Source organism: Onychostruthus taczanowskii, unplaced genomic scaffold (assembly GCF_017590055.1).
Source record: "Onychostruthus taczanowskii isolate IOZ18803 unplaced genomic scaffold, ASM1759005v1 scaffold16, whole genome shotgun sequence".
In the NCBI taxonomy this organism is placed as follows: domain Eukaryota; kingdom Metazoa; phylum Chordata; class Aves; order Passeriformes; family Passeridae; genus Onychostruthus; species Onychostruthus taczanowskii.
In genome coordinates this window covers 12,537,781-12,565,354 of record NW_024498795.1, presented here as the reverse complement: position 1 = coordinate 12,565,354, position 27,574 = coordinate 12,537,781, and the positions used below count along the sequence as shown (strand labels likewise).

At 41.8% G+C, this 27,574-nt stretch overlaps 1 protein-coding gene across 1 annotated transcript in view; it reads left to right on the top strand.

Moving 5' to 3' along the window:
* Positions 1-684: 684 nt before the first annotated feature.
* The window catches only part of CDH2 (cadherin 2), a 114,896-nt gene continuing 88,006 nt past the window's right edge, over positions 685-27,574 (top strand). The window contains exons 1-2 of the mRNA XM_041399378.1: positions 685-797; positions 11,817-11,928. Of these exons, the coding sequence (XP_041255312.1) occupies positions 723-797; positions 11,817-11,928 (187 nt within the window). The 5' untranslated portion in view covers positions 685-722. The remainder of the gene's footprint in view (positions 798-11,816; positions 11,929-27,574) is intronic.

Below are 27,574 nucleotides of genomic sequence, written 5' to 3'. Positions count from 1 at the left end.
GCGACGGGAGGCGGAGAGGGAGCTGCCAGCAGCAGGCAGGCAGGCACCGGGCGAGCGCGTAGACAGGCGCACGGCAGGCAGAGGCTGCTGGGGTATTGTTATCATTGTGCTTCGACGGAGGGCTTTGCCTGCAGGGGGAGGGGTGGAGGGAGGAGAAGAAAGAGGGAGAGAGAAAGTGCGGGGCGAGCATGCAGCAGGGCTGGGGCCGGCGAAGCGGCGGTGCTGGCGTGCCTGGGCTGAGGCGCTGAGAGGAGCCGCCTGCCCGAGCTCGCTGGGGGGCACCGGCGGGAGGAGCGAGGCGGGCACGATCCAGGCGTGGGGAAGGCTGCCAGGCGAAGGGAGCCGCCGCCGCACCGGCCTCGCAGCAGCAGCAGCGACTACTTCTTTCTTATCTCCCAGCCTTTTGTTTGCCCATCCTCCTCCTCCTCCTCTTCCCTGCCCACCCTCTGCACCGCGGAGGGGGCTCGGCCGAGAGACAAGCAGGCTGACCCAGAGCTGAGTTTCACCCATCCTCCGCCCCCCGCTCTCTCTCCCTCCGCTGCATCGCTGCCCATGAGCTAGAGCGGCAGCCGGCTCCGGCAGGCGGGGGCAGACGCCGACCGCAGCTCCCGGCAGCTGCCGCTGCCCGACCCTCCCCGCCGCTCCCCTCGCCCCGCTCCGCGGGCTCCAGCCGCGCTCCGGAACTGCTGGGGGCCGCCCTGCCGCCGCCCCTCCTCGCCTCCATGTGCCGGGTAGCGGGAGCGCCGCCGCGGATCCTGCCGCCGCTGGCGCTGATGCTGCTGGCGGCCCTGCAGCAGGTAAGCACCGCCGGCGGGGAGCGGGCCGGGCTGCGGCTCTTTGTTCCCCTGCGGGCGGCGATGCCCGGGGAAGGCGTGGGGGGGAGAACAGGCAGGTTGCACTTCGTGGTGGGGGTCTCGGGGAGGGGGTAGGGGAAAGCGGACCCGCCGCCGGCGTGCCCCGGGGTGGCTCGTGGCCGATCGTGCAGAGCCACCTGCTCGGGGCAGCCCCGCCACCGGGCTCCGCGCCGCCGAGAGAGAGAGAGGAGGGAGCCCCCTGCCCGGGGCCGGTTGAGAGGGAGATGGTGGTCCCGAGACGCGAGAGGTGATGGGGGCAGTGATTCCCCCCCCCCCCCCCCCCCCCCCCCCCCCCCCCATTCCCGGGACAGCAGGTGCCGCGGGACGTGGGGGGCAGCTGGCCGGTACCCGCGCGCCTGGCAGGAGTACAGGAGCTCGGCCCCGCTGCCGGCGCGGGGGACAAACTACCGGAGTGGGGGACGGAGCGAGCATTCCCCCCTCCGTCCCGCGTGATGAAGGGTGTGATGAAGTGCTAGAGAGGTGCGGGGCAGAGAGCAGCCCCCGCGCCTCGGCTACCCCCGGCTCCCTCGCCCGCTAATCCTTTCCCCGGGAAGAATTTAATCAGCCTCCGCCTGGGCGCTGGGCTTCCCCACCCCCTGCCGCTAACGGGAATTTCCACTGGGACGGGCTCGGGCCCCGAAGTGTTCAGTTTATTATTATGAAAGTCCTGCTGCTGCCTCCCCCCGGCGGCCTTGCCAGGGCGCTCCGGGGGGGTGACGGACGGGGGTCCCGGGCAGGTGGTCGCGGGGCAGCGCTGGGCACCGCTAGTCGCGGTGTGCTCCCAGTGGGGCGCAGAAAGTGGAGGTCTGGGGCGAGATAGGAGTAACCGGGCGGGTGTGGGGAGGACGGGGAAATGACAAAATGGATCCCATTGGGGCAGCAGGGGTAGTGCCCGCGGGGTGATGGTTGGGCTCCCCTCGGGCGGCGAGGAGTGTGCGGAACGGGAGCGGAGCCGGGGCACCCAGTGGGTTCCCCGTTTGTTTTCTGCTGGCTGAGCTCGTATTCGGCGTGGCGCCGGGGGTGGAGAGGGCGGTAAGTCCGAGGACAGATGGCGCAGATCATCGCCTCTTAATGGTATTTACGATTGGGGCATTTCTGTCGGGCCGGGGGAGCGGGTTGAGGCGAGGCCGGCGGCGGGGCCGGGGTGCCGGGGCGGGCAGGGCGCCCTCCCGCAGCGGCTGGTGCAGGGCAGGGGGAGGCGGCAGGCGCAGCCACTGTCCATGGTGCGGCCCCGCTGCCTCCGCCGCACCGGGGGCGGGAGGAGCCCGCCCGGCCTCCCGTCTCCTCTCCGCTTCTCCATCTCTCCGACGCTCCGGTTCCCTCACGGGGTCCCCGGGTAGTTGAGTCCTCCACGCAGTTTCTGAGGCGCTCTCAGGGACTGATGACTTGCACCAGGCGAGCGAGGTGCTGAAACGCTGCTCCGCTGCAGCCGGGGATTTTCCCTTGAGTCCTAGGAGGACGCGCGGCAGGGTGGCTGGCGTGACACGGGAGTGTCCGGCTGGGCATGAGCGGCTGCGTGTGATAGCAGACACCCTGTTCAGAAACTTGTGTGTGCCACTTACTGGCTGTTGTTTTGGGTTGGTTTTTTCGTGTGGCTTTTTTTTTTAAGTCCTTATGTGCTGTTTACTGTATGTGTTTTCAGTTCTGTTTAGTCTTCCTATCTCAATAAATCTTTAAAGCACAAAATCTGCAGTAAGCTTTTATTCCATCTTTTTTTTTTTTCCTTACCCAAGACCGGTTTAAAATTGAAGCACAGGCTATGAATTAAGGACAGGAACTAGCCGTGTTGCTTTTACATATCACTCAGTGTCACTGGCACGTTATGGTTGGGGAATCCAATTTCCCCCTTGTTTGGGTATCCATTAAATCAGGTTAGGGTTGATTTTTAATAGTGTGTAACAAAATCGGAACTTGAGTATGAAATCAGATATATAGACCTATGTCTGTACAACACTTTCATTTTAAGAGCTCTTTTTTCCTCCCCCCTTCTTCCATCATGCATAATGAAACGGGCTAGATGCATTGCTAACTTTGGTCCCCTATTGTCACACCTACTGCTTTTGGGTTGTAAGAGGTTATTTGTATCGGATTCTTCTGAAATGTTGAACCTTTTCACTCAGTTTTTCCTCTCTGCACCACAACATCTATCTGCCTTTGTTTTCTAGAGTTATTAATCAGTTTGTTATTCGTTAGTGGTGTAGAAAAGCTGTCATTATGGAATTCCTTGAAAGATTGTAACTGGAGCCAAATTTTAAGGGCAGATCTGTGGACGTTGTTTATGTACAGGAAATACGGTTTAAGAGTTTTGGCAGTGTGTAACCTGCACAAGAAGGAAGGGAGTAAAAACTGCACTCTGTTTTGCTGGTTAGCATATCAATATGAATCTGGGAGTATTACATGAAAAAAATCCTGACAGAAGATAGGATGGAAGAAGTGAATCTTGTTTTTCTGGCTAAATCAACAATTCCAATCCAACGAAGGAATGGGAAAGCCAGTATGAGTTTACAGGAATGAAACTACTATTAGGAATAAACTGGAACACAAATTAGAAATCAAGTGCTCAAAAATGAAATATATTTCTTCAAGTAACCTGATTGAATCAGACATGGATGTTGTCTGTTTCTAAATCAAAAGCAAGTAAACAATAAAGCAGTTATTGGAGCCTTTTGAGCTTAGGCGACTGGTTTGAATTCGAATTATGATGACAGAGGACGTAAGTTATTACCCTCTGCAGGCAGTTTTGGTCTTATTCCAGGTCTTAGCGAATGTATCCAGGTGATAAAGCTACTACCCTAAATGACACTCCTGTTAAGCTGCCTCAGCTGAGAATCCGACAATGGCATTTCTTGCCTGCTCTACCCCTCTAGTAATTACCCCCAGCAGCAGTAGTCTCTGGCAGAACTGGGGTGAGGAATATTAGCGTAGTTTTGTGTAGAAACAAGCAAGATCCCCTATTGTGGGTAAGTCTTCTGTCTCTCACAGTATACCTGTGTCTTAGATTTATTTTTTTTATCTGTGTAAGCATGAATTTTACAGCGTCTCTGATAAATGACTCCATTAACAGACACCAACACCACTAACTCCTTTCAAAGTACACTGAATGTAGTGAATTGAGTGCATTTTTGTAACACGTTCATAAACCCCTGACCAGAGTAGTTATGTGGAGTATCTCAGGCTTTTTCGATGTAGATCTTCATGTTCTGGTTTTGTTTTGTCTTCAAAGACTCCATTGGAAAAGTTAAATGTGTGCAGCAGAGAGCTCTCCAATCCTTGTCTGTCTTGTCTAAGTGATAGTAATAACACTGACACATCCTCAAAATTCAGATAATTGCTGAGCTGAATTTCCCTGGATATTAAACTGAATGTATTATTTAAATATATTTTGTTAAAATACATTTGAAAAAACTCCTTTTTACATCTATTATAGGACAGATAAGGTTGTGTAATTCAGTGAGTTTTTTGAATTTAAGTCATTGGTTGACAGAACAGAAGATAATCAGATTTTTTTTAATACATAGAATTATCTGGGCAGGTATTCTAGCAAGCTCAGAAATACATATTCTGCTTATGTACGAGAAGGCATATATTCTTATGTTGTCAATCTATGTATTTTTAATAAATATGCGTTTTCTAGAGAGCCAAGGCTTTCTGCTGCTCTCTCTCTTCCTGGGTAGTACTGCTACCTAGGCATGCAGTTCAGTGTGCTGGAAAGATGAATGTATAGTCTTGGTACCAGCTTTTAAAATATTGCCCAAAATTACCATATTTTTGTACTACATCTAGTCAAGAGTGTGTAATTCAAAAACTTCCTGTTATTTTCCTTTCTGTTTCTAGAAGGTGAAAGACTTCCCAGAAGCATCATTGGAAGAACCCTGTCATGTTCTATCTTTGCTTGGTTTCATTGATGCTTTTATATCAATAATACAATTTATTACTTCTTTTAATAACTGAGTACTAACACATGAGACAGTTTAGTTGTGACAGAATTGCATGTTTATGTTTAAAAATAGCTTGAGGAAGCTGTGAGTAAAGTTATTTTTACTCAATACAGACAGTATTGTGTAAGGATCTTGTCATGTGGTAAGGAATAGGAATTTTTGAATGGCTTTTCCTGCTTAACAAAGTTATTTACCAATTAAACTCTCTTTCTGTTTCTCATTGGTTTTGTAAGTGCTTTTTTCGGGCAACAAAAAAGTTGAGAAAGCTTGCAGTAGTTTCAGTAGTTACCAGCATGCCCATTAGGATGAGAGTGCAACTTATTTCAGACAATGTACACACACAAAGCCAAGTCTGTTCCCAAAGGCTGTGCAATGTCTAACGTTCCCTGGAATTTTTATTTTAAATTCTTGTTATAAAGGGTAGGAGGAGCCCATAGTGGCCTTACGGAGTAGCCTGTGTGCTTCTGTTAACCTGGTAGCCCCAGCTGTGCGTAAGGTTCAGTGAGACAGATTACAGAATAAGCTGATGATCCGACAAGGATCATTGAGTCTAGCTCCTGGCCATGCGCAGCACTGTCCCCAAGAGTCTCACCATGTGCCTGAGAGCATTGTCCAAACTTTGTGTGGAGAGTAATGAAGGCAAAAAGAATACTTGACATCCTTTGCAGGAGCAGTGGTAAAGCACTTCTCTCTTACCACTGACTGAGACTCTCTCGTTGGCCAACAGTGGCATACAGTGATGTGAATCCTTGGCCAACTGTGGCATACAATGAGGTGAATTCTGAGAGGAAATAAACATACATTATTGCAGGATTAGTTTAAGGAAGATCTGTATTTTCCTCAAGTGCATTTGTAGTTTGTGAGTGAGCTGAGAGGGACCTTTTTCACCTGGCTGTTGGACCATGTTGCTGTTCACCTTGAGAGGTATATAATCCAAGTGTGCATGATTCATCATTTGATTTGATCCTGCACTTCTTGCTGAAAAATCATGGGAGCTCTGTCTGAATAAAGAAGGGAAATTAGGATTTCTATTTTTAAATGACTTATGAAAACAGATAGCGTATCAGCAGCTTCCAAGATGGAACGTGATTCGCTGCCAAATCTTTTCAGCATTTCACTTAAAGTATTTGGTTTTAGTCAGTATTCGTATATTTAATTAAATACCATGTTTCCAAAAAGTGTGTTTATCCTCTCCTTTAGGCGCTCCTTGGCATATTTAAAAAATATATTTTTACCAACAGACTCCTCTAGGGACTCTCCCCTTCCTTATAATTAGCATATAATTATCACCCAGCAGCTGAAGACATAGTTAAAATTTCGCAATCTCCCCAAAGAGGCCTTTCAAGGCCTCCCCCAAAGGTCAGAAAAATGCAGCATCCTCCTGTATGGAATAGCAGCAGTTTTATGGGCTGAGATATTCAGTGTGAGCAATACAATGGCTATTACCAAATCAGAGAGATGTCATTTCTTGTAGAGAAATTAGAATGCATGGTCAAATACAGGAACAATTTTTTTAAAAGTTATTATTAAAACATAGACACACAGAAATTTTAAGATATCCTTCTCTGAGCTGTGGCTTACCTGAAGAACCATGTGTTTTGGAAGATGCAGCCTCTCCTATGTTCTCCTAGTTGAGGGAGGGGGAAAATCCAAACTTCGATCATGAGTTTGAGCTATGTAGGGTGTACTAAATAATTGTTGTAATATTCAGTAGAGCAAATGAATATCATCTCTCATTGGGAGTTTACAGGATAGGCTGTGAACATGGTTTGTAAAGCTGGGCTTAGAACAGATGCCGAGCAGGGCTTGGTGGTGCTGGTGGATGGGAGGCTGGACATGACCAGAGAGAGAGACTTTTTACATGGGCATGTAGAGGTAGGATAAGTAGGAATGGCTACAGACTGAAATTCAGGATGTTGAGATTAGTTACTCTTCACTGGGGGCATGGTAAGGCAGTGGAACCAGTTGCCTTGAATGCTTCCAGGGATGCGGCATCTACAGAGATGTTGTAGATGCCCCGTCCCTGGAAGTGTTCAAGGCCAGGTTGGATGGGGCTTTGAGCAAGTCCCACTGGTTTAGTGGAAGGTGTCCCTGCCCATGGACAGGGAGGATGGAAATTTATGACTTACATGGCCCTTTCCAACTCAAGGCATTGTATGATTCTGTGAACCTTTGGTGGTTTAAGGCAAGTGACTTTAAACCAGATAGTAGCATAAAAGCTGTAGATTCTCTTACTTGGGGAAGGTGCTTGAGAGCTCTGAGTGTTGGTTTAAGCATTTGGATTTTCTGATCTAAAACCTTGTTCACAAAGTAGATCACTGATTAGAAGTGAAGATGGTGTAACGAAAGCCCTTTCTGCTGTAACTGAATGACCTCTGGGAGGATGTGGCCTGGCACCCACTTTGGAAGCTTTTGGCTTCCGGAACAATTTGAATGAAAGGCACTTTTATTTTTCTCTAGTTGCACTCTATGGTTGAAAATAAATTGTACTTGACTACTTTTGCTGAAGTACTGAGTACTGTGAAAGTATAAACTGTTGGCAGCTTTGTTTGTGGCAAATTGGGGATTTAAGAGAGTTGTTGAACATTTTGAATTTTAGTATCTAAAGCTTTTTGGAGATGTTTCTGTCATCCAGGGTATCTTTCTTACTTATGGCAGTAAATAGAAACTCGTTACTAAATAATACTACCTCGAACAGCATATCCCATTATGTCAGATAATGTCTGTACACAAAACTAAAAATGGACAGAACAATCTCTAAAGTTTCAGTTCTGTAGAACCTAAGTTGCAAGTGAGTATTGGGTATCATCCTGGCTTTTAAATTAATGGAGAAACACCCAGTCTTTAAACAGAGTCACAAATGTTTCTATAATCTGTGCTTAAGTTGAATATTACTGTGGTAGTTGTAAATGAATGTTGGCTATTAAGGAGGAAGAGCTCAAACACCCCATTCTTGCTTCATCATACATATAATTATGTCAGACATTGTTTTGAACTTCACACAATAATGTCCTGTGAATTGGCTAGACTTGGCAATTGGTAACTGTACTGTGTTCAATTACACTGTGTAGTATGATATTTTCTTTGATACATACCCTGCTTGGTTTCTCATTTTACTACCTAGGCTTCTTTTCCTATGGGACTAAGTTACAATGATTACAAAAGAAAGCAGTCTTCCAAAAACAACTTGCCTTGCATTTTGGTACAATTGTTGTTAAGAAATCTTGTGTAGTAGTACATGTAGATGCAAAGCAGTAGATGCGAAGTAGAAGAGACTTGGATATTTCAGAATGGTAGCTACTACTAATGCCAGTGGTGTATGGCATATGCTGAGGAGGTGGTGAGATTACATTTTGAAATACATGTTTCTTTAAATGGATATTTACAGATATTTGGAATTTTAAATTTATCTACTTTTTTTAAAAACAATGGAAATTGGTTATGAGTCCAGATCTGTCAGTACTAGTGAAGAAATTCTGCCTGGCTCAATGCTTGTTTTAGTTAGAAACTTGTCAAAACTTTGATGCCTGTATTAGAAGACTTTCTTTACTGGTGTTATTTTGAAAAAGATGTAAATGCAAATCCCTTAGAATTATACACTTGAGATTGTAAACAGGTTGTTAATGGTATTTTTGGTTTCAGGGGTTTTTTTGGTGGGTTGTGGTTTTTTTTTTTTTTTTTTTGTGGTTTGGGGTTTTTTTTTTTTTTTTTTTGTTGTTGTTGTTGTTTTTTTTGGCGGGGGTTTTGGTGTTTTTTGGGGTTTTTTGTTTGTTTGTTTTTTTGTTTTGTTTTGTTTTTTGTTTTTTTCCTTTTTTAAATCAAGCTGGAATACAGCTTTGGAATTAAACCACAGTTTTCATATCTAGAGATGAAACTAAAGTAACAGAGGAGCTGGATGTCAAAACTGCAGGCTTAACTGCCTAACTATATCAAAACGGTGAATTCTTTTAATTGATTGAATAAAACAGTTTTGACAGAAGACTTCTAATTTACATCATGTTGTTTCATAATTGCCGTTTTCCTGTTGCATTTATATCTGAGATCTACAGTACTGAGTTTATATGCATGATCTGGTACCATGTGTGACTATCTCTCTAGCATCTGGAGATGGTAATGCTTATCACTCATTTAGCAGTTAAAATGGCTAAACAAGTCCTAAAGCATGAGGAAAGCAGAACAGTTTTTTAGAAATAGTTTTATTTTGCGGTCAGAAAGTCTGATAGTACTTGAGAGGAGAATTTTCCAAGTGCTGAGCTTGTTTAAAGCTTTGTGACTCCACTGAGCAGGTTTTATGTGGGTACAAGCTAAGGTAATTGCTTTCTGTCTTAGAAAGATGGGTTTTTTAAAAGTAGTGGCCTTCTGCAGATGAATCTACAAGTAATACTGTCTTAAATTTGAAAGTGTCTTGGGAATTGTACTAATCACACAAAATCCTGTAAATTATAATAATGTGTGCCATAATCTTCACTAGCTTTTGCTTTTTGCCCCAGATAAGGAGATAAAAATATTTCAGCATCCTTCTTTGCTTAGTTAAAATGGTTTAAGTCTTGCAGTACTCTTAGGCTGAACTTAATGTGACCCAGTGTGTCTGAAGTTGCAACTTCTGCTTAATTCAGAATGCTTAACACAGGGCGATTAAGAATTGCTGAAAATTTGAATTCTTCCTTCCCTTGTGTTTTTATTCTGAAACAATCTTTACAAAGGGCTGTTTTTGGAGAGCAGAGTAGAGTCTTTTGTTTCTGGATAAAATTGATGGCTGCAAATGAAAGAATAAAGAAGGCTCTCTATTCATGTTCCCCAGCCTTTGTTTCAGTAAGCATTGTTTCAGTTTATAAGAGCTGTTTAGTACATATAGATTACTGGAAAGGCTGAAAGATTCCCAAACACATTGGTGCAGTCTTGTTAAAAATCCTGCTATCTCGTCAGCTGCCCAACCAGTACCTTTTTGTTTCAAAGATACCATGGAAGACTTTTATTTCCTTTTCCACCGCATTACTTTGAAGTCACCTTTTGTGTAGTAGTTTAAATGAGTCTTACTGTTTTTCTTTCACATTATGGAAACCTTATCAGTCTGTGATTTGAGTTCTAAAGCTGAGGAAACTGGGTGGTTGAAATTTTAGTTATTTTTGATTTGCCATCTTTTTATCTTAAAAACTCAGTATATAAATAGACTGCTGACACATGGCTACAGATCGTGGTTCCAGTTTTGTGGGGAACATGGTTCAGTGGTAGCTAAACTATTTGCTTCATTTGCTTTCTCTTTAGGGTCTCCATATAAACGTAAAAAAACTAGTTAAGCAGTTGTACACAGGTGAGATACCCATGTAGATCTTAAATCACAACAGTTTAAGTTAATCTGAAAATTGATAATTACAAATTCTCTTACTGAGCGCATACCTGGATGGTGCATTAACTTTCCAGTTAGTAAATTTTAAGTTTTTTTTGGTTTTGCTAGTGTCAGTGTTGAGCTGCACAGTTAGGATACTCTTGGTGTAAATGCAGTGCAGTGGGTTACAAATGCCTCCTTGTATTAGCGATAAAACTGTTCAGCAGGGGTTGACATGCTGAGTTTGGCCATGTTTGTCAGAGGAGAGATTACACTTCCACCTAGTCCCTTTCCCCTGAGGAAGCCCTTGTTGTTTGAGGTACTCCTGTTAAAGCATCTCTGCTTCAGTGCTCTATTTCCCTGAGGTTACTAGGGTGAATGGGTGTAACTCCATTATCTCCTCTTTCTCCCTCCTTTTTTATTTTTCCTGCAGGGCTTTCTTTGCAAGATGCAGGGATACTTACATGGCCTTGAGTAGGTCTGCTTGATGGACGCCTATCTGGAAAGCAAACAGGAAAATCTAATTTAAGTCTTGATCAGATTTAAGTATGATATAATCACACAGTTGCTTGTGCTGCCCAAGACCATATACTACATCTGGGCATGCATGTGGATAGGCCTTTGTTTGGCATCTAGAGGTGTTTGAGATTGTGTGGGAGTGGTTGTGATTTCTTGGCTGTGTCTCAGCCCAGGCTGCAGTGGGAGCTGACCTCTCTGCTGTGTACAGTGTGAAAGGGGTTTGCCAATGTACAGTCAAGTGGCCACATGTAAGGTGGTCCATTGTCTTGTGCAGTACTAAAATGAGACAAAACCAATCCACTGAAAAGAAATCTTAGTCCTTTGCCACAGAAAGTGATGGGGTTTGTTTGGTTTTTTTTTTTTTTTTTTCCTCCAAATAGGCAACTAGCAGTCCTGGAAAATAGCTTTCCTGCCAGAATTATCTTCTGAACATGGAAGACTACAGTACAAACAAGTTTCCAAATGCTGTGTTATATTTCTTAATGGAAAAGCATTTATGCAGCTCTTTTAAGAATTTGATTTGAGGGTAAACTTTTTTTAATAAGTGAGAGAACAAACAGTTTCAGTGGCTCAGCTCTTCCATTGTGCAAATTTAATGAGCTACTCTTCTTTTAACTTAATGTCCCTTTGAAATAGGAGTTGCATTGGAAGCATTTGGCTTTATGTGGTATCTGTTTGAATTCTAACAAAAATGTAAGTTCTGTTAAGTAATTGCAAATGTAAGATTTTGTCTTAGTTTACTTGTTCTGGTGCAGCCTCACATAGAAATATTCTATATAAAGCATTTTACACCAGTGGTTGAAGTGATCCCTTTCAAGCAGTCTGGCTGTGAAAAAGTTGAGATGTGTTTTGTGCAACATTTATTTCCAGAGGAAGGAATGTTTTTGTTCCCTTTATGATTCCCCTTCAGTCTAGATGTCTGGTTTAGTGGAAATGTTCAGTTGTCAGAAGAATCAAGATGGTGTATTATTTAGATCTTACCAGACAAGTGGGATTTGTTCCTTCCATTCCAGTTATCAGAAAGATTAACCCTTTGCCCTCGCAGTCTTAATTGCAGTCGTTCAGAAACAAAGATTCTGCTTGTACAAAACAGCAGCAAAGTGTAGTATCTGCCAACTGGAATGTTTCTCTGGTGAATGTGGGTTGCAAGCATTACATACATTTTGTCTTGTGTTTCAGGCACCGATAAAAGCAACCTGTGAAGATTTGACATGCAAGACTGGATTTCCTGAAGATGTTCACAGTGCAGTAGTGTCAAGGAGTGTACATGGAGGACAGCCTCTTCTCAATGGTACTGTTAGAAAACATATTTTGAACTTTTTTGTTTCTTCTAGTTGTAGCCATAAGTCACTCTGGAGCATTTTCATCCTTAAGTAGCACACAAACTCTTTCAGGAGAGAACGTCAGCTGCTCTGTGATTATTTCTTGATCATTGTCATAGGACTCGGAAAATCAGTTGGCATTGGTGGCAGCACATGCACCTCTGACTGTAATTTGAGAACACTGAGTGTTGCAGAACTTCCCATTATTATCCTCTAATTCTCAGTACAGCATTCACACTGACATTTCTTACTACCACTGACAATGTGTATGCCATTAGTCTGTACTTACAGCCCATGTATGTAAGGTAAGGTAAGGAAAACTTCCTTTTTGCTTTACCTTTCATAGAAGAACTGCAGTTACAGCCAATGCTAGTGCTCGTGTTAGTGCAGAGATAGTTCTCTTACTGCTTTTTCATGGCAATCTGAGGAGAGACACCTATAGGAAGCAAGTAGTGGGATGGGCAGCAGCATGAGAGAGTGGTTGTCTGTGAGCCCTGGTCAGTGACCACAGCGCTGCAGGCTCTGTAAGGAGGCGTGCCAGGAGAGGCAGGATGGTGCCAGGGCTGTCTCAGGGACAGTGCACTGCTCTCTCACCCTGGCACCTACCTGCGTCCAAATGGCACGGTGCCCAGGCTGGGGATGACCTGCTCTATGAGCACAAGCCCTTTCCTCCACCAGGGATGCCCTGCAGTCAGTACACCTGCCCAGGTTTGTCCAGGTTGGGAATTCAGTTCGCTGTTCCTTTTGTGTCTCTATTTTGCAGGGATAGAGTGGGACAAAGAGGCAGATCCTCTGAATGCTTCCTAGAGATTTCCCAGCCAGTTAAGTTTCAGTATACAAGCTTGCAGAAATACAACGTTTTTAAAAAATCTGCATTAATTTATCTGTTTTCTGAACCGCTAATGTAATTTTTTAAATCTAATTTGGAAATTGTGGAACTAAGAACATCAGTTTTAGACAGTTTCAAATACAGCTTAAATAAGGACTAATTTAATTTAATTTGTTGTTTCTTTCACATATAAATTTGGCTACACAGTTCGAGACATTTAAATGAAAAAAATTCTAATGAGTCTGCAAAACAAATGAAGTAAAAGCTGTAGTCTTGATTTTACATGCTCTATGTAGCAGTCTCTCGTTAATTATATTTTACAGACCTGTTTTGTGCTTTCTTAGAAGTATAATGGAAACTTGAATGCAGGATGAATTGATTAGCTTTAGTGTATTTAAACTTGAGTTATTAAAGCTTTCTCTATTCAGTTTCAAGAAAGTATATTCTACCAGCACAGACTTTTCTTTTATGAAAAGATGGCTTAGAAATTTATGTATTGAAGTAAATGTTATGCCAATTGAGAAAATAATAAAGAGGAAAGAGAATATTCTTCACTTTTCCACCAAATGGGAGTTAATAGATGGCTCTTCTATATACTCCTGTAATAGACATCAGCATGAGAATTCCTTGGTATGTGATGAACAAACACAGGCAGGGTGCAGAAACAGGGATGCAGAACACAGCAGCCAAATGCTTACTAAGGGTTCTGCCTTGAAACCACCAAGTGTTTGTTACAGGTTAACAGTCATACCATCAGTTCTCTTGAAATGGAGATGACACAAGTTTTGAGATCTACCCTGTTCTGTGGAAGTTGTTTTTACTTTCTATTGAATCAAGGCTGTTTCTGCAGTTTTTCCCATTTCCCACCAGTTAGGAACCACAGCAGACTGGGCATTAATTGTCTGTTGTCTTTGCTCATGGAAACCTGATGATAATGTCTGATCAGCTTTAACTGAGTCTGAACTAGTAACACAGGATGACAAACTGACTTCCTGTCTCATTATTCATCCCAGTCCCACAATCCCTTCCCTTGCTTCTCAGAAGTGAGTGAAGCATGACTGTTGGTTTGTCCTTGAATGGTATTAAAATGCATAACATTTTAGGGAAGTAGGAATTGGAAACACTGTATGAGGCAAACGGTATGTATCACATCATATCAGCTGGTTGAAAAATGACCTGGGGGAGTCTTTTTCCTACTGCTGTTTCCTCAACTGAATTACTGCAGTGGTTAATTCTTTTGAAAATTTTGACATGCTTAAAAGCATATAATTTGCTGGTTACACATAAACATACAGTCCATCATTGCATAGCTTTGACTTAAATTTAATTACACTGTCATTTTGAAATACTATTGTTGTCAAAAGCCTATTTTCTGGTTATTAAACTAGATTCAGATGATGCTGGAAGTTAAGTATAGTTGCATGACATTTGCTTCGTAGGGATAATCACGTGGCTGATTCTGATCTCGGCCGCCTCGCCTATCTAAATGCATGGAATTATTTAAGTTGGAAAAGACCTCTAAAACCATAAAGTCAATCCATTAATCCAGCACTGCCAAGTTTACCACTAAACTACGTCCCTACGCACTACATCTGCATGTCCTTTAAATACCTCCTAAGATGGTGACTCCAACAATTTCCTGGGCAGGCTGTTCCAATGCTTGCCAATCCTTTTGCTGAAGAAATTCTTCCTAATATCCAATCTAAACCTCCCCGATGGATGGTGATGCCATTTTCTCTTGTCCTATCACTTGTTTCTGGAAGAAACTACCAACCCCCACCTCATTTACAACCCGCAGGTAGCTGTAGAGAACAATAAGGTCATACAATTTGCCTTGGCTCACTGATCCTCTGTATTACTTGCCTGCCAGCTGATCCAGCAGATCAGCATTCCTGCCCAGCTGAGGTGCACTTAATCCCCTCATCCCGATCATCCAATCATCGATAAAGATATTGAACAGGACTGGCCCCAGCAGTGAGCCCTGGGGAACACCACTGGTGGCCAGCTGCCAGCTGGATGTAACTCCATTCACCACCACTCCCTGGGCCTGGCTGTCTGGACAATTTTTGGGTTTTTACCCGGTGAACTCTGCACCAATCCAAGCCGTGAGCAGGCAGTTTCTCCCGGAGAATACTGTGGTAATCAGTGTCGGAGGCTTTTCTAAAGTGTTGGTGGACAACATCTACAGCCTTCTACTCCTCCACTAAGCGGGTCACTCTGTCATAACAGGAGATCAGGCCAGTCAAGCAGCACCTGGCTCTCATGAACTCAGATGGGCAGGGCCTGATCTCCTGGTTGTCCTGTATGTGCTGCATGGTGGCACTCAAGGTGATCTGCTCCATGTCCTTCCCCAGCCCCTAAATTAGGCTGAGAGTCTTGTAGCTCCGCAGATCCTCCTTCCAGCCTCGTGTAGCTGTGCATCGAATTTACTCACCTCTGGTCAGCTGTGACCTCCCTGGTCATCCAGGACTGCTGATAAACAATGGAAAGTGGCTCGCTGAGCACTTCTGCTGGTTCCTTCAGCACTTTTGTGTGGATCCCATCTGGCTCCATAGACTTGTGTGTGTCTAAGTGATGCAGCAAGTCACTGAGAATTTCTCCTTGTGTTACGGGGGCTTTACTCTGCTCTCTGTTCCAGTCTTCTAGCTCAGGGGCAGGATACCCAGAGAACAACTGGTTTTTTATGAGTGAACCCTGGCAAAGCAGGCAAAGTACCTCAACCTTTTCCTCATCCTTGGTCCATATGTTTGTACTCATATTTGATAAAGGATGGAGGTTCTTCTTAGCCCTCCTTTTTTCCTTGAAGGATTGTTTTTAAAAATTGTCTTTTAATAGTAATCTGTCACCAGATTATGTTCTACTTGGGTTTTGGCGCTTCTAATTTTCTCCCTGTATAACCTTGCAATATCCTTGTAGATACTTACACTAGTTTCTGTATGTTTTAGAGATGAAGGCTTTCATTTTCTTTGGTTTTGTACATTGGTACCACCAACACAGAGGTTTTATGGACATCTCAGATATCTACAGAGTAATTTGACCCTAACTTGATGCTTTCTTGGCAACTTGTTTCTTAAAATACTGCCCAAAAAAATGACCGTATGTTTATCTCCTGCCTTGTTTAGTTGCTTTTGTCTAGTACATTGGGGACAGGCTTATCTTAGATTCTTTGGCTGCTGTCTTACCAAAACTTAAATAAAATTAGAATTATCGTATGACTTGTTGGTCTCTGCATTCCATTTGTTACGGTAACATAGGATATCTGGCTTTTAAAACACTACTACAAGGAATTTTCTTGCACTGCACTATACTGTATGTTTTTTGAAGAGGTTTTTTTTTCATTCTGTGTTCAGGTGGTACTTGTTTTTGATGGAGGATCAGACTTGTTCCCATTGCATGTAAGAATAATTCATAATGGCTTTGTTCATTCCTTTGGCTAGGACATTATGACAACATCTACTGATTTTTAACTTTTGTGCATGAGGGCATGAGAGGCAACTACAAGGTTCTTGTCCAGATGATCAGTTATCCCAGTATGTGGAAAAATTGGTGAAGCAATGTATATTCAGAATAGCTTAAATTGGAAAAGGGAAAAAATGCTCCACATTTATTAATAGGGGGGTGGGGAGTCGAGGAAGAGAACAAGAGCTGCCCTTGTTGCCCTTGGTTTCAGGATGAGGAAATGGAGAAGATGATTCTAGTTGAGAGGTCACAGAAGCTGGAAGCTTCTCCTTTTGTAGGCTGTGACTGAGCTGTGTAGGAGGTGACCTGAACCATATAGACTGGCCCCTGTTGCCTCCTTCTGGCATAGTGTCACAGTTCCCCATGGTCCTGTGTTCCCCTGGAACAGACTTCACTGGTCATACCCTTGGAGGCTCTTTGGAGCTGTTACCTTGCAATTTGTCTTGTACAATATCTGGCAAGTCTCACTTCAAGATAAAATACTCTCAGGTCACTAGATACATTTAAGATAAGTCCTATAGGCCTAATATTAAATTGATTTACTAGGTTTGACATGTTATTTCACTTGATACCAGTAGCTTCATTGAAATAACAGTGATTTTTACCGAGGAACTAGATGACCTCAGAACTACTATCTTAATTTCTGTAAAGGAGAAAAAAATAATTTCAGAAGCAGAATTAAGAGAAAGTTCACTTATTGCTAAAAATTGTCTTTGGACAACCATGGAACTACTTGAGCCCCCCAGCTCTTTTAAAATGTAATACACTTTGAAATTTTTTAGGATTTAAATCCTCCCAACATTTAAAAAAGAAAATAAGTAATATGCAAATAAGTCTCCTGTCATCAGCTAATAGAAGTAGATATCTAACCCAAATTGAGAGCACAGTACTTAAGACTGGTTTCTGTAAATATAATGTGATTACTGTTTGGAGAGCCATAAATAAGATGTAGTATTTGTAGAAGAAGAGGTTAAGTCAAAAGGGAGTTCCGTTTAATATATTAAATGCCCTTGCTTGCTGGTTTTATCACATTTTTGTAGTTCATCCAGGGAAAAGTACTTGTGGCAGTTTGATATGTCCAGCATGTATATCTAATCTTTGTTCTATATCCTGCAAATTTTAAGATACAAATAAAGCTTTTTCAGCTAAAATAATTCACCTCAAAAGGTTACTTGAATGGTTTGCAGAATCATTTTGTAGAGATTATTATGCTGATAATTACTGGAGCAGTTTCTTATCTCTCAGATATGTTATTTTAACATTGTCTGTTCTGTTACTAAATGCATGGTTTTAGTTTTCTGCTAAGAAAATTCATTCCTAAACCATTCCTTCAAATGCTATATAGCTATAAAATATTTCTAAGGTCTTTGTGTTGCACAGTGATAAAGAAAAAAAAATAATTTGGTGTTGTTGATCACAGAGATAAGCAGTGATTATGGATGATAAACACTGCAGTTCATTTAAGCCACAGTAAGCATCAACTCTGCCAAAAAAGGCATGCTTATGCCTTCCCTCCTTTGTGAGCCTGGTACCAAGCGCTCATGAAACCATTAAATGAGCGGGGTTAGCCAATTTATCTGGGATAAACTTTCACTCCCACTCCTTTAGACTATTTTTCTGAGTGACCTTGTAGGCTCAGGCAGAGCCATGGTGTCCCTGCTGCCTTCTCTCCTCTAGCAGTGAAATGCTTAGAGAATAGTGTTTGTTTTGATGCTGTCAAAGTGAGTGGCAAAACTTGGTTTTTTGCATTCCCACAGACTTATTTTGTAGTTTACCATTGAAGATACCAATTGGGCTCAACCCAGAAATGTGTTGTTGTTGGTAGTGTGGCCCTCATGGCCTGGTGGCTCAAGGGTAACTTGACATTTTTCATGATGTAGTGGAGGGTTACATGGATGCTGTCTGTCCCAGGTGAATCTACTTGGCTTTGTTGCTAGTGTTGTTTTATTATTCTCCATATACAAATGTCTACTATCAGTTAAGAATAAAATTCCTTTTTAAAAAAGTCATAATGCTTAAAACTGAAGACAGCAGCACATCTTTTAAGGTGGATTAACTGTAGAGCCAAGGAAACTGTTTGTAGAAGAATTATATTTTCCAAGAGGGAAATTAGTCTTTACCCAGGAAAAAAATGTTGGCTTTTTCTTTTTTCTTCTATTAAAAAAAAAGAAATAAATAAATGGTAACCGCTTTGTTTGAAGTCTCCTTGCCTTAAGCAAAAAGACAAGTTGACAAGTTCCTTCCAGGCAGACAGCCAAACAGTCTCAGATAGATGGGGTCTCTCTATGAGCTGCTGGCAAGCTGGGGAAAAATTGTTTCAATTCTTCCCAAATGTATTGTTTTCTGAAATTCTTTTCCTGTACTCATCACCCTGCCCCCTCTTGCAGAAAAAGAAAGAAAGAAACCACTATAACCTACCATCCCCTTCTAGTTACTCTTTTAAGCCTTAGTGGGAGTGAATTTTTTTTTCCAGAAGTTTCTGTTGTTTGATCTTTTTTCCCTCTGAGTTATGCTTAAGAATTTGTAGGTTTAATTTGTCCTCTTTGAGAAGCAGAGTAAATTCTATTGCTGTTACTTGGTGATGCTGTGCCTTGTTGTTTTATTGTCTGTTACAGTTGCATTCCAGTTCTTGGTTTCTTGCCGTTTTAATCCTTTTCATCTTCTTTTCTCAAACAGTTTTCCCGTTTGTACTCTTTCCATACCCCACAGCATCCTAAATTCTCCAGTGTCAGTTTTGAGCTTGCTGTCCTGGATTGGAAGAGCTGCTTTTGTTTGCTTTCACTATGCTAGCACAGTACCTGTTTTGTGATACCAGTTGTCTGTTCATGTACCAAGCTCTTAATCTGTTCTTAGATACTTGTCCCCTGAAAATTAGAGCGAGCTTTTGCTGAAGCAAGAGACTGCTTTTCTTGAGATGTTGTTTCCTTATTCCCTTTCACCAGCTACTCAAACATGGATTATATTCTAGAGTATATAAATCATATATCCACCTTGCTGAACAGTGGCAGTATACCTATCTGAATGGTGACTTCTTTTTTCTTTCTTTGCCTGACTTGTATGTAATACCTGATTTTATTTTTGAGTATTAAACTACTGACTGTAAGTTGGTATCATCTCATTTCAAGCTTGTATGTTGAATGTTACATACATATAAATGGAAAATAAGCATAAATAATGAAATGCAGTGATGTTATGAATGTGTACAAAGGACTAAAAAATGTGTACAAAGGACTGTTTCAGAGACATCATTCTGTTATCCCTTGGTGGACTGTAAAGCTATTGTGGACTTGTATGTAGTATGTGAATCAATTTGTATATCCAGTATCAAAGAATTTATGACTCAAGTTCTCAGTAAAAAGGAATTCTAAAAAAATCTTACAGAAATGTACTAAACAAAACTTCTACTTTTCATGGAATATTTTTAATACAGGTGAAAATACAGTTTATAGTACAATCCTAAATAAACTACTCTGTCCAGTTTTTCCAAAGAAGAAACATGATTCTCCCTTATTCCCTGGAAAAGTAGTGCTGCTTCTGTTTCTCGTGTAGATTCTTGTAACTCCATCTTGATAAAGAGAAAAATACACCTACAGAGAAATTATATAAATCTTGAATGGTTGCAGTGTTCTGGGATCTGTAAATTGCTATTTTAGGTAATTAGTCCAGTTCAGATAGTAATTTCTGTCGGTAGTGCATTTACTTGGAATGCTCTGAATTAATTAGTACTTATTCCCTTTTCCTATATTCAGCTGGTTACTTGTGAGGGTCTCAAATGTAGCGTCCTTTCTGTGCAGAAATCTGAATTACAACAGCAGAACTGGTGGCTGCCTCACTAAGCTCTGAGCATGGCTCAATGAAGGATGGCAAAGGGGATGTTTCTTTCTGCCCTCTGAAGCTGGGTCTTGCATTATAGTCTTTCTAACACCATTTAGTGTAGCTTTAGTTCAATTTTAAGCTATACCATCTGGCTTTGATTCCCAAGGGGCCATTATTTTTCTTGGAATCATTGTAGTTAGTGTTCTTCAGTGCTGACCAGTGCTCTAGGGAAGGCTGGGAGGAATAGTGGCTGCAAAACTGTGCAGAAAACCTCCCCAGACTAGGGGAGGTTTTCTGCAAAGGTGCCCCTAGGTATGGGTGATTTATTTAGTAACAGAAGGAAGTTGCTGTTGCATGCAAGAGCTGCATGGGGTGGAAAAAAAAAAAAAAAGATTTTTTGTGTGGCACATTGGTATATGGAATACATGGAACAGAAACTCAGGTGAAGCCTTCTGTGTTAGTATACATAATAGGAGAAAATGGTATTCATAATTAGGAATTCAAATTGTCACTTAGGACTACAGTACATCTTCTGTTGACTTGCCATTTTTCTAACTATCCAAAACACGAATTTACGAGAGCATCCTACTGAACTGATATTACAGGAAATATCCTTTATTGCAAAACATATTGCCATACTAAATACAGATAAACTCCTCTAGTATTTAAACACTTAAAAACCAAATAAAATACTACTGCCTTGATGACTTGGATGTCAGTCAACAAATCCCAAGTACGGTTTGAACTGCTCTGATTTTGATTGAATTGATTGAATGCAGTGAAGTAGATTTACTGCTTTTGGTTGAACTTGGGACACTCAGTGTAAGGGCACTTTTTTATTCTGGAAATGATAACTTTTGGAAGAGTTCACTTCCAAGCTTTCACAATATGTCCTAGCCATCAGAGCTAGCTTTGCTAAATAAACTCAGGAGAAAGGCGGAGCAGAAGGAAGGTGCAAAAAAACAGGGTCAGATTTTGGATGGAAAGGAAATTTGCTGGACTTGATATTATCTTCTAATTAGACTGTAGAAGGAGCAACTGGCCTTTGGTACCCTGTAAATCTTTCCAATTTAACACAGCACAGATGGTTTTCTACTCATTTCCATATGCCCTCACGGGTTGATGAGTCCTCCAGAGGGTGGGGAAAATAATGTTGGGGGATAAATGGAGTGAAACACTGGAGTGCAAAATGGAACTGAGGAAAGGATGGAAGCAGAAGAATCCAGGTGATGAAGGATGATGAATCGAGGGTGGAGTTAACGAAGCTGGGTGTTATTCAAGGGGGAAGGGAAAGCAGAGGTTTTCCACAACCCTAGAAAGAGCAGAGAAACTTCACATTAGCTGGAAGAGGAGGCAGAAGCAACCCAAGGTAAAAAAGAAAATATCTTGGAATACTTTCAGATTTCCGCATGGCATCCATTTTGAGCTGGCCATGGACATCCGATACCCACCCTAAGGGAAATGCTGAGGACCCAGTAGAGCTCACCAGTATGAAATAAGTGAGCATGTAGTGCTGGGGAGCTTTTCTAGGAGAAACCACCAGGCCTTCTTTACACCAAAATGGCAGCACGATATCCCACATCTTCCATTTTTTTGGATTTTAAGCTAAAAAACATAATTATCTGAGTATTCATCCAAGATCAGAACATGCACAAGGAAGAGCCTTTTGAAGATAAACTGATCTTACAGCCAGGACATGAGGTTAGCTAGAGTACCTACAGCTGCACATCATGACTTGTCCACTGTTTTGGAGGAAACATTGAGTTTGAGCACTAAGGGTCCATCAGTGTCTGTGAAGTGGTATTAAAACCCACTGCTGCTTTTTTGTTACAGCTGATTTGGTACCACCAAATTTTTTTTTTTCATTTTTTCTCACCTTGTGTATCTATACATGCAGTTTAAGTGCATATGAAAACATCAGCCTTAATTAAAGCTAGGAGAGGAGATACCCAAAATGTAAATCTTTCCTGTTATTGCAAATGCATTACAATGGTGTGGCTGCAGGATGAGTGAGTTTGATCAGCAAGTTAGTGCATCACAAAACTGTTCCTTCTTTTTCTGGGTTCATGTCTTCTGGGTCAGGTTAGTTGTTGATTTGCTGGGATCTGCTGTGGAAAAGGAGATAAATTAGCGAGAAAAGATGTGTGTCAGTGGTGATGAGATAAAAGGAGGTCATAACTGAATTAAGCTCCACTGTGTTAGATTCTCTGGTAGGTTTTTTCCACCCTCTTTCCTCTCTGCAGTGCTTTCTTCCTGCTGCTTTAGTATGTTCCAGGATTGGGCAGTGAGGATCCCTTGCCCTTGATGGCTGCTGCATCCCAGCGCTACCCAGGCACAGTAGTGAATTGTGCCAACGGTTCTTAGCTGGGTTGCAGATGACAGTGAGCAATCCCATTAACCTGCCAGCCTGGCTGCAGATAATCCTGGAGAACCGGGGCACCCAGTGCTGCCCACGACTGCCATCCCTCGCCCTGCTGGCTGCAGCTCCTGCCTCTAGGCACTGATGCTCTGGGCAGAGGAGCAGCATGGCTCAGGTGCATCTCCTCCTCCTCTGAGCTGCCTGCAGAGCTCAAAAACTGGCCCGTTCAGATTTATTTTTTTTCTTCTTTTTTACTGTCTGCTGTGTTTTGGCAGACCTGTTAGCTGTGGCAAATATTATGATTGTGTCTGCTTGCCTGCAGCTCTTTCTTGTGCACTGTGCTGCTTTTTAAGAAGTACATTTTGTTTGGTTTTGAAAGTTAATGGCATATGCCTCTCAGGTTGTAGAGAGAAGGAATTATTTAAGGCCCTCTGTGAGTTCCAGTTTAACATTCTTTTAAATAGGAAAGTCAGAATCCCTAAAAGCACAATTTATAATATAAAAGCTATCAAAATAGCAGTGCAGTCTGTTAAAGTGTTTAAAAATTTGATTCGCTGCAGTTTAAAATGTGAAATAAATGTACATTAATTGTTTTGAATGGAGATGAAGATGGTGTTTGAAGCCAGTTTTTAAAGGAATTAGTGAGATAGCACTGCAGTTAATGGTGAAGCACTATTTTCCTGTAATGGGCTAAGCAATGTTCTCTAATTAGCTTGCAAATTGATATTCAAATACAAGTAAACTGGCAATCAAATACAAGCAAAACATCTATGTAAGTAGACTATGACGTCTGCATTTAGCATACCTGTATCAAAATTATGTGTGGGTAAAGCGTAAGCTCTTAGTTGTTTTCAGCATGGAGCTTTTATTAACAGTGGCTCACTGGTTACAGTAGGTAATTTTTTTAATTTAAGCACATGAAAAGAGGAAAAAGAAGTTCCTTTTTTTTTCCACAAGTGAGTGGCTTTTAAACATTAGTAACATAATACTGAGTGTGCATGAGTATTTTTACTATCTTAATTTCTTCTGGTTTTTGTCAGCTAGTTGTGCACATAAGATTTGATACATAGCTGAGTCAGTGGAAGTTACTCTGTTGAGTTTTCCTGGATTTGGATCATATTTATGTTCTTTATTAAAATTATTGCTATATGGTGTAGTTACTTCATTTTCAAGCCTTGTGGCAGAAACTGGATGCATAAACTTTTAGTGGTGTTTATGTTGTAAGGTTTTCAGTGGTATGTAGTACAGGTTCTTAAACCTGAATGCCTGGCACAAGTAGGTTTCTACAAAGGAGCATGATAGGATGATTTGGGTTGGAAGGAACTTAAAAGACCATCTAGTTCCAACCCCCCTGCCATGGGCAGGGACACCTTCCACTGGACCAGGTAGCTCAGAGCAGCATCCAACCTGGCCTTGAACACTCCCAGGAATGGGACACCTGCAGCTTCTCTGGATAACCCATTCCAGTGCCTCACTGCCCTCACAGTAAATTATTTATTCCTAGTCATACAAAAAAACTGGTGCATAAGAACTCTTGCTGGGAAAGATAAACAAAAATCACACATTTAAAATTCGGTTTTCAGGGTATTTTTAATGTCTGTATTTTCCAATCTATAAAACATCTCTCTCTCATTGATACCTCACATACTGATACCTTGCTAACTACCCTCTGTAAGAATATTTTTTACTGACAGAAGTGTGAACTGTATCAGCGGGTCAAGTATGTGGCTTTATCAACCACCAGTACTCCTTCCATCAGCTGTTACGGTGTTTGTTTAGCATCATCTTTTATGCTAAAAATTCTTTGGAACATACTTCCCTAAATCAAATTCTTGTCACTGTGCATTCATTAAATCCAATTAATGTTTGCATAGATTTAGCTTTCAGTGCTGATTATTATCAGAATTCTTCAAGGGGGAAAAACTCAAACAAAACAAAACCCTCCTTGTGTTGAGTGTTTTCTGTAAAGCAGTAAGTATGCATTTATACTGAGAAATAATACATCAGTGAAAGTCTTTGACTTTCCAGTTCAGTATGTGCTTTTCTGTTCAACCCAAATTTTCCCTTTGCAGTGCTTTAGTGCATGTATGTGCTTTTATAAAAAATTGATCAACTTGGATCTCCGGGGATGGTTGGTGTGCAAGTGTAGGTCGCTCCGAGGTCACAGGTTCAGATCAATCTGTCATCTGCATCCAGTAGCCAATAACTTAAAACTGCTTGGTAGGTTATGCAAAAGGAGCTTTGGTTGATTTGGTTTCTTCTGAAGGAGTCTCTGTTGAAAAGGTACTTCCTACACAAGAGCAGAAATACTGCTGAAATTAGTGGAAACTGGGTCAGCACATGTGGGCAGGGAGTGCTCATGTGTATGAAGGTAGCTGGAGAAGGTCAAGATCACAGTGCTTTCCTGACTGGAAGAGAGAAGCACTGAAACAGATGGGAATTTTAACCTCTTGAAGTGCATTTATGCAGAGCTGTGATATGTTAGGGCAGTAGTTTTAACAGCTTGGGGCAAATAGCACATCTAGCATTTTAGGTACTGCAGGTGTTTTTGCCTACGTGTAATTGATTCAGTATGTTTGCCAGAGCTGGAATGAAGTCTGCATGACACTGAAACTTCAAATACAAATTAACAGCAAAAGAAATCCCTCTTATCCTTACCCTGTGTGTCACTACCTGCACTTCTGACCATGCCAAGTCTCATTTAATTAAAATCTTCTTGTGCCTGTGTGCCAATTAATTATTTAAGAATGATATGTGTCATTATTTATAAAAATGGATCTTTTTTCCTCAGAGAAAGTGATTGTATCAGTTGTTACAGCTGCAAATGATCAGGAAGTTATTTCCTCCTTCCAGTTTCTGAAACAAAGTTGTAATTTACAGATGCATGCCAAAAAGACAACATAGTGTGGCTAAAATGAAAGATTTTTGTTAGCCTTCAGTGAGTTTGCTATTTAAAGGAAGCAAAGCCTACAAAAGCACAGGTGCATCTGGCTTTAGGAAGCAATTTTGCAAGAGACATCCCAGCAGAACATGGCTGTTCCAGTCTGCTGGGCAGGTTATGGTGCAGTGATGAAGCCTGGCTTAAGATGGCCACTGTCTCAGTGTCTGTGGGTTTTATATTGCAGCTGATTTAAACCAAAAAGTTATTGAGTCCTAACAGTATTGAGTTGTGTGTTCCTCACAAAACTCAACAATAGTATACAAAGATTCTTAATTTTTTAAGCCCTGTCTATCATGCAGGACATAGATAAAAAACTGAAGAAGCTATCTCCAAACATTTGTTCCTGTAAGTGTCTATCGACTTCGAAAAGATACCTAAAGTGTCAATAACATTGCTCATTTTGTATTGCATACTTTATGTTAAATTTGCTAATTTTGCCAACAGCAAAAAGTAATTTTAAAAAATATTATATAATAATTGTAATAATTGTTTTATTAACAAAATTATAGTATTAGACAAGTCTTTAGAAAGACCTGGAGATACCAAGGGGACAGTAGGGTCTGTAATACTCAGTATGGGACAGACAGATGGTTTTAGGTTGTTTCAGAATGTGCCCAGTTAATTCTGATAATGTGATTGGGGGATTAATTCTCATTTATGCACAGTCTCTTTGCTGCCTTTCTGAATGCACATGGACGAACATGGTATATCTCATCTTTTTAACTGATGCACCTACTAAACATTCAAAATACGCTTTCCTCACTATAATGAATATTAAAATTAAAGTTTATCTTGTAACTAGCTTTTGCTACAGGCTGCAGAATTTTGAATGGTTCTGTGACTTGAACCATCAGCTGTTCGGAGCCCTCCGAGGTGGATGTTGTAGGTTCCAGGCACTACCTGTGGTTCTTAAAAAAAAAGTTGAATCTCCGTGATTGAAAGACCTAAAGAGTGCTGTCATGGGGGATACTGAAAATGGCTGGGAAGATTAGAAGACCAGTTTGGAAGACTGATTGCCCCAAGTTCCCTCATTTCAAGAGTAACAGTTCCCCTTATTTAGAGGGTATAAGAATTGCAGAGCAGCATCAGCAGCTCCCAAATAGAGAAGCATATCTTGCTAGTGAGAGACAAACATAAAACAGATGCACATTAAAATAGGGTTTGCTGATAATAGTCCTGCTTGTGGATAACAGTCCTACTGTGATAACAGTCCCCACTCTGGGAGAGTGCCTTACTCTCCCAGACCCAAATGCATTGGGAAATTCTGTGCAGAAGCATTTGCACTGCTGTGGATAAGGTGGCTAAATTAAAGTTTGGTCTCTTGTTTTTGGTTCTGTACAAGGTGGTAGGACCAAAGTAGAGTGGGCTGAAAGAGGTGTTTTGATGAGGGACTGAATGGTACAGCTTTCCTGATGTAAGTCACACCCTGTATGCATCTTCCCTGACTGAAGAGCTCAGGCAGATGTTACTTCTCAAGTCTAAGGTCTAAATCCTGTATTGGAACAAAGTGATCTAAATTACCATGGGAGAGGGCAGTCCCACATCTCTTCCTAACCCTCCCCAGAGATCCAGGTGCGTGTTTTGCACTAGTTAGAGTGGCCTTGCAGCCTCAGTATGAATCAATGCATTGGTCTGATCACATGGCAGACTTCTTCTGAAGTGAAAGAGAAGTGGTATTCCTGTGGATCAGCAGGATGAATGAACTTCTCCCATAGCTGCACTGCAGTGGCTTCTGGGAAAAGAGGGATATGGGACCATGGGCTGCAAGACCACATCTTCTAGCAGGATCTTGTGCCTGAATAATTTTAATTGTCATGCCAGAAGTGCATCCTAGGTGTGTTTATAAGTATTGCTCATTTTTTACTGAGGTATTCATCTCTCACTGGCCAGCCATACTGCTTTGCTGTCCTTTTAGATCTGCAGAACCAGGGTGGTTGATTTGAGCATCTAGTATGCAAATCAGATGACCTTTTCAATGTGATTACTTTTTTTTTTTTAATGAATGTATAAATCATGGGTATTTTCACCATTAGCTCAAGCCCTTCTGTGAAATATGAGAACGAAGTGCAGTGTTTTAATCTTCAGTCTGTCCAGTCTCTCTCCCTGCCTTCCCACACCTCCACACTAACAGTCCAGCAGTAAACCCCTAAGTAAGCGGCAGTATCTCCAGACAAGAAGAGTCACAGGCTTATTGCAAAGATGAAATGAAGC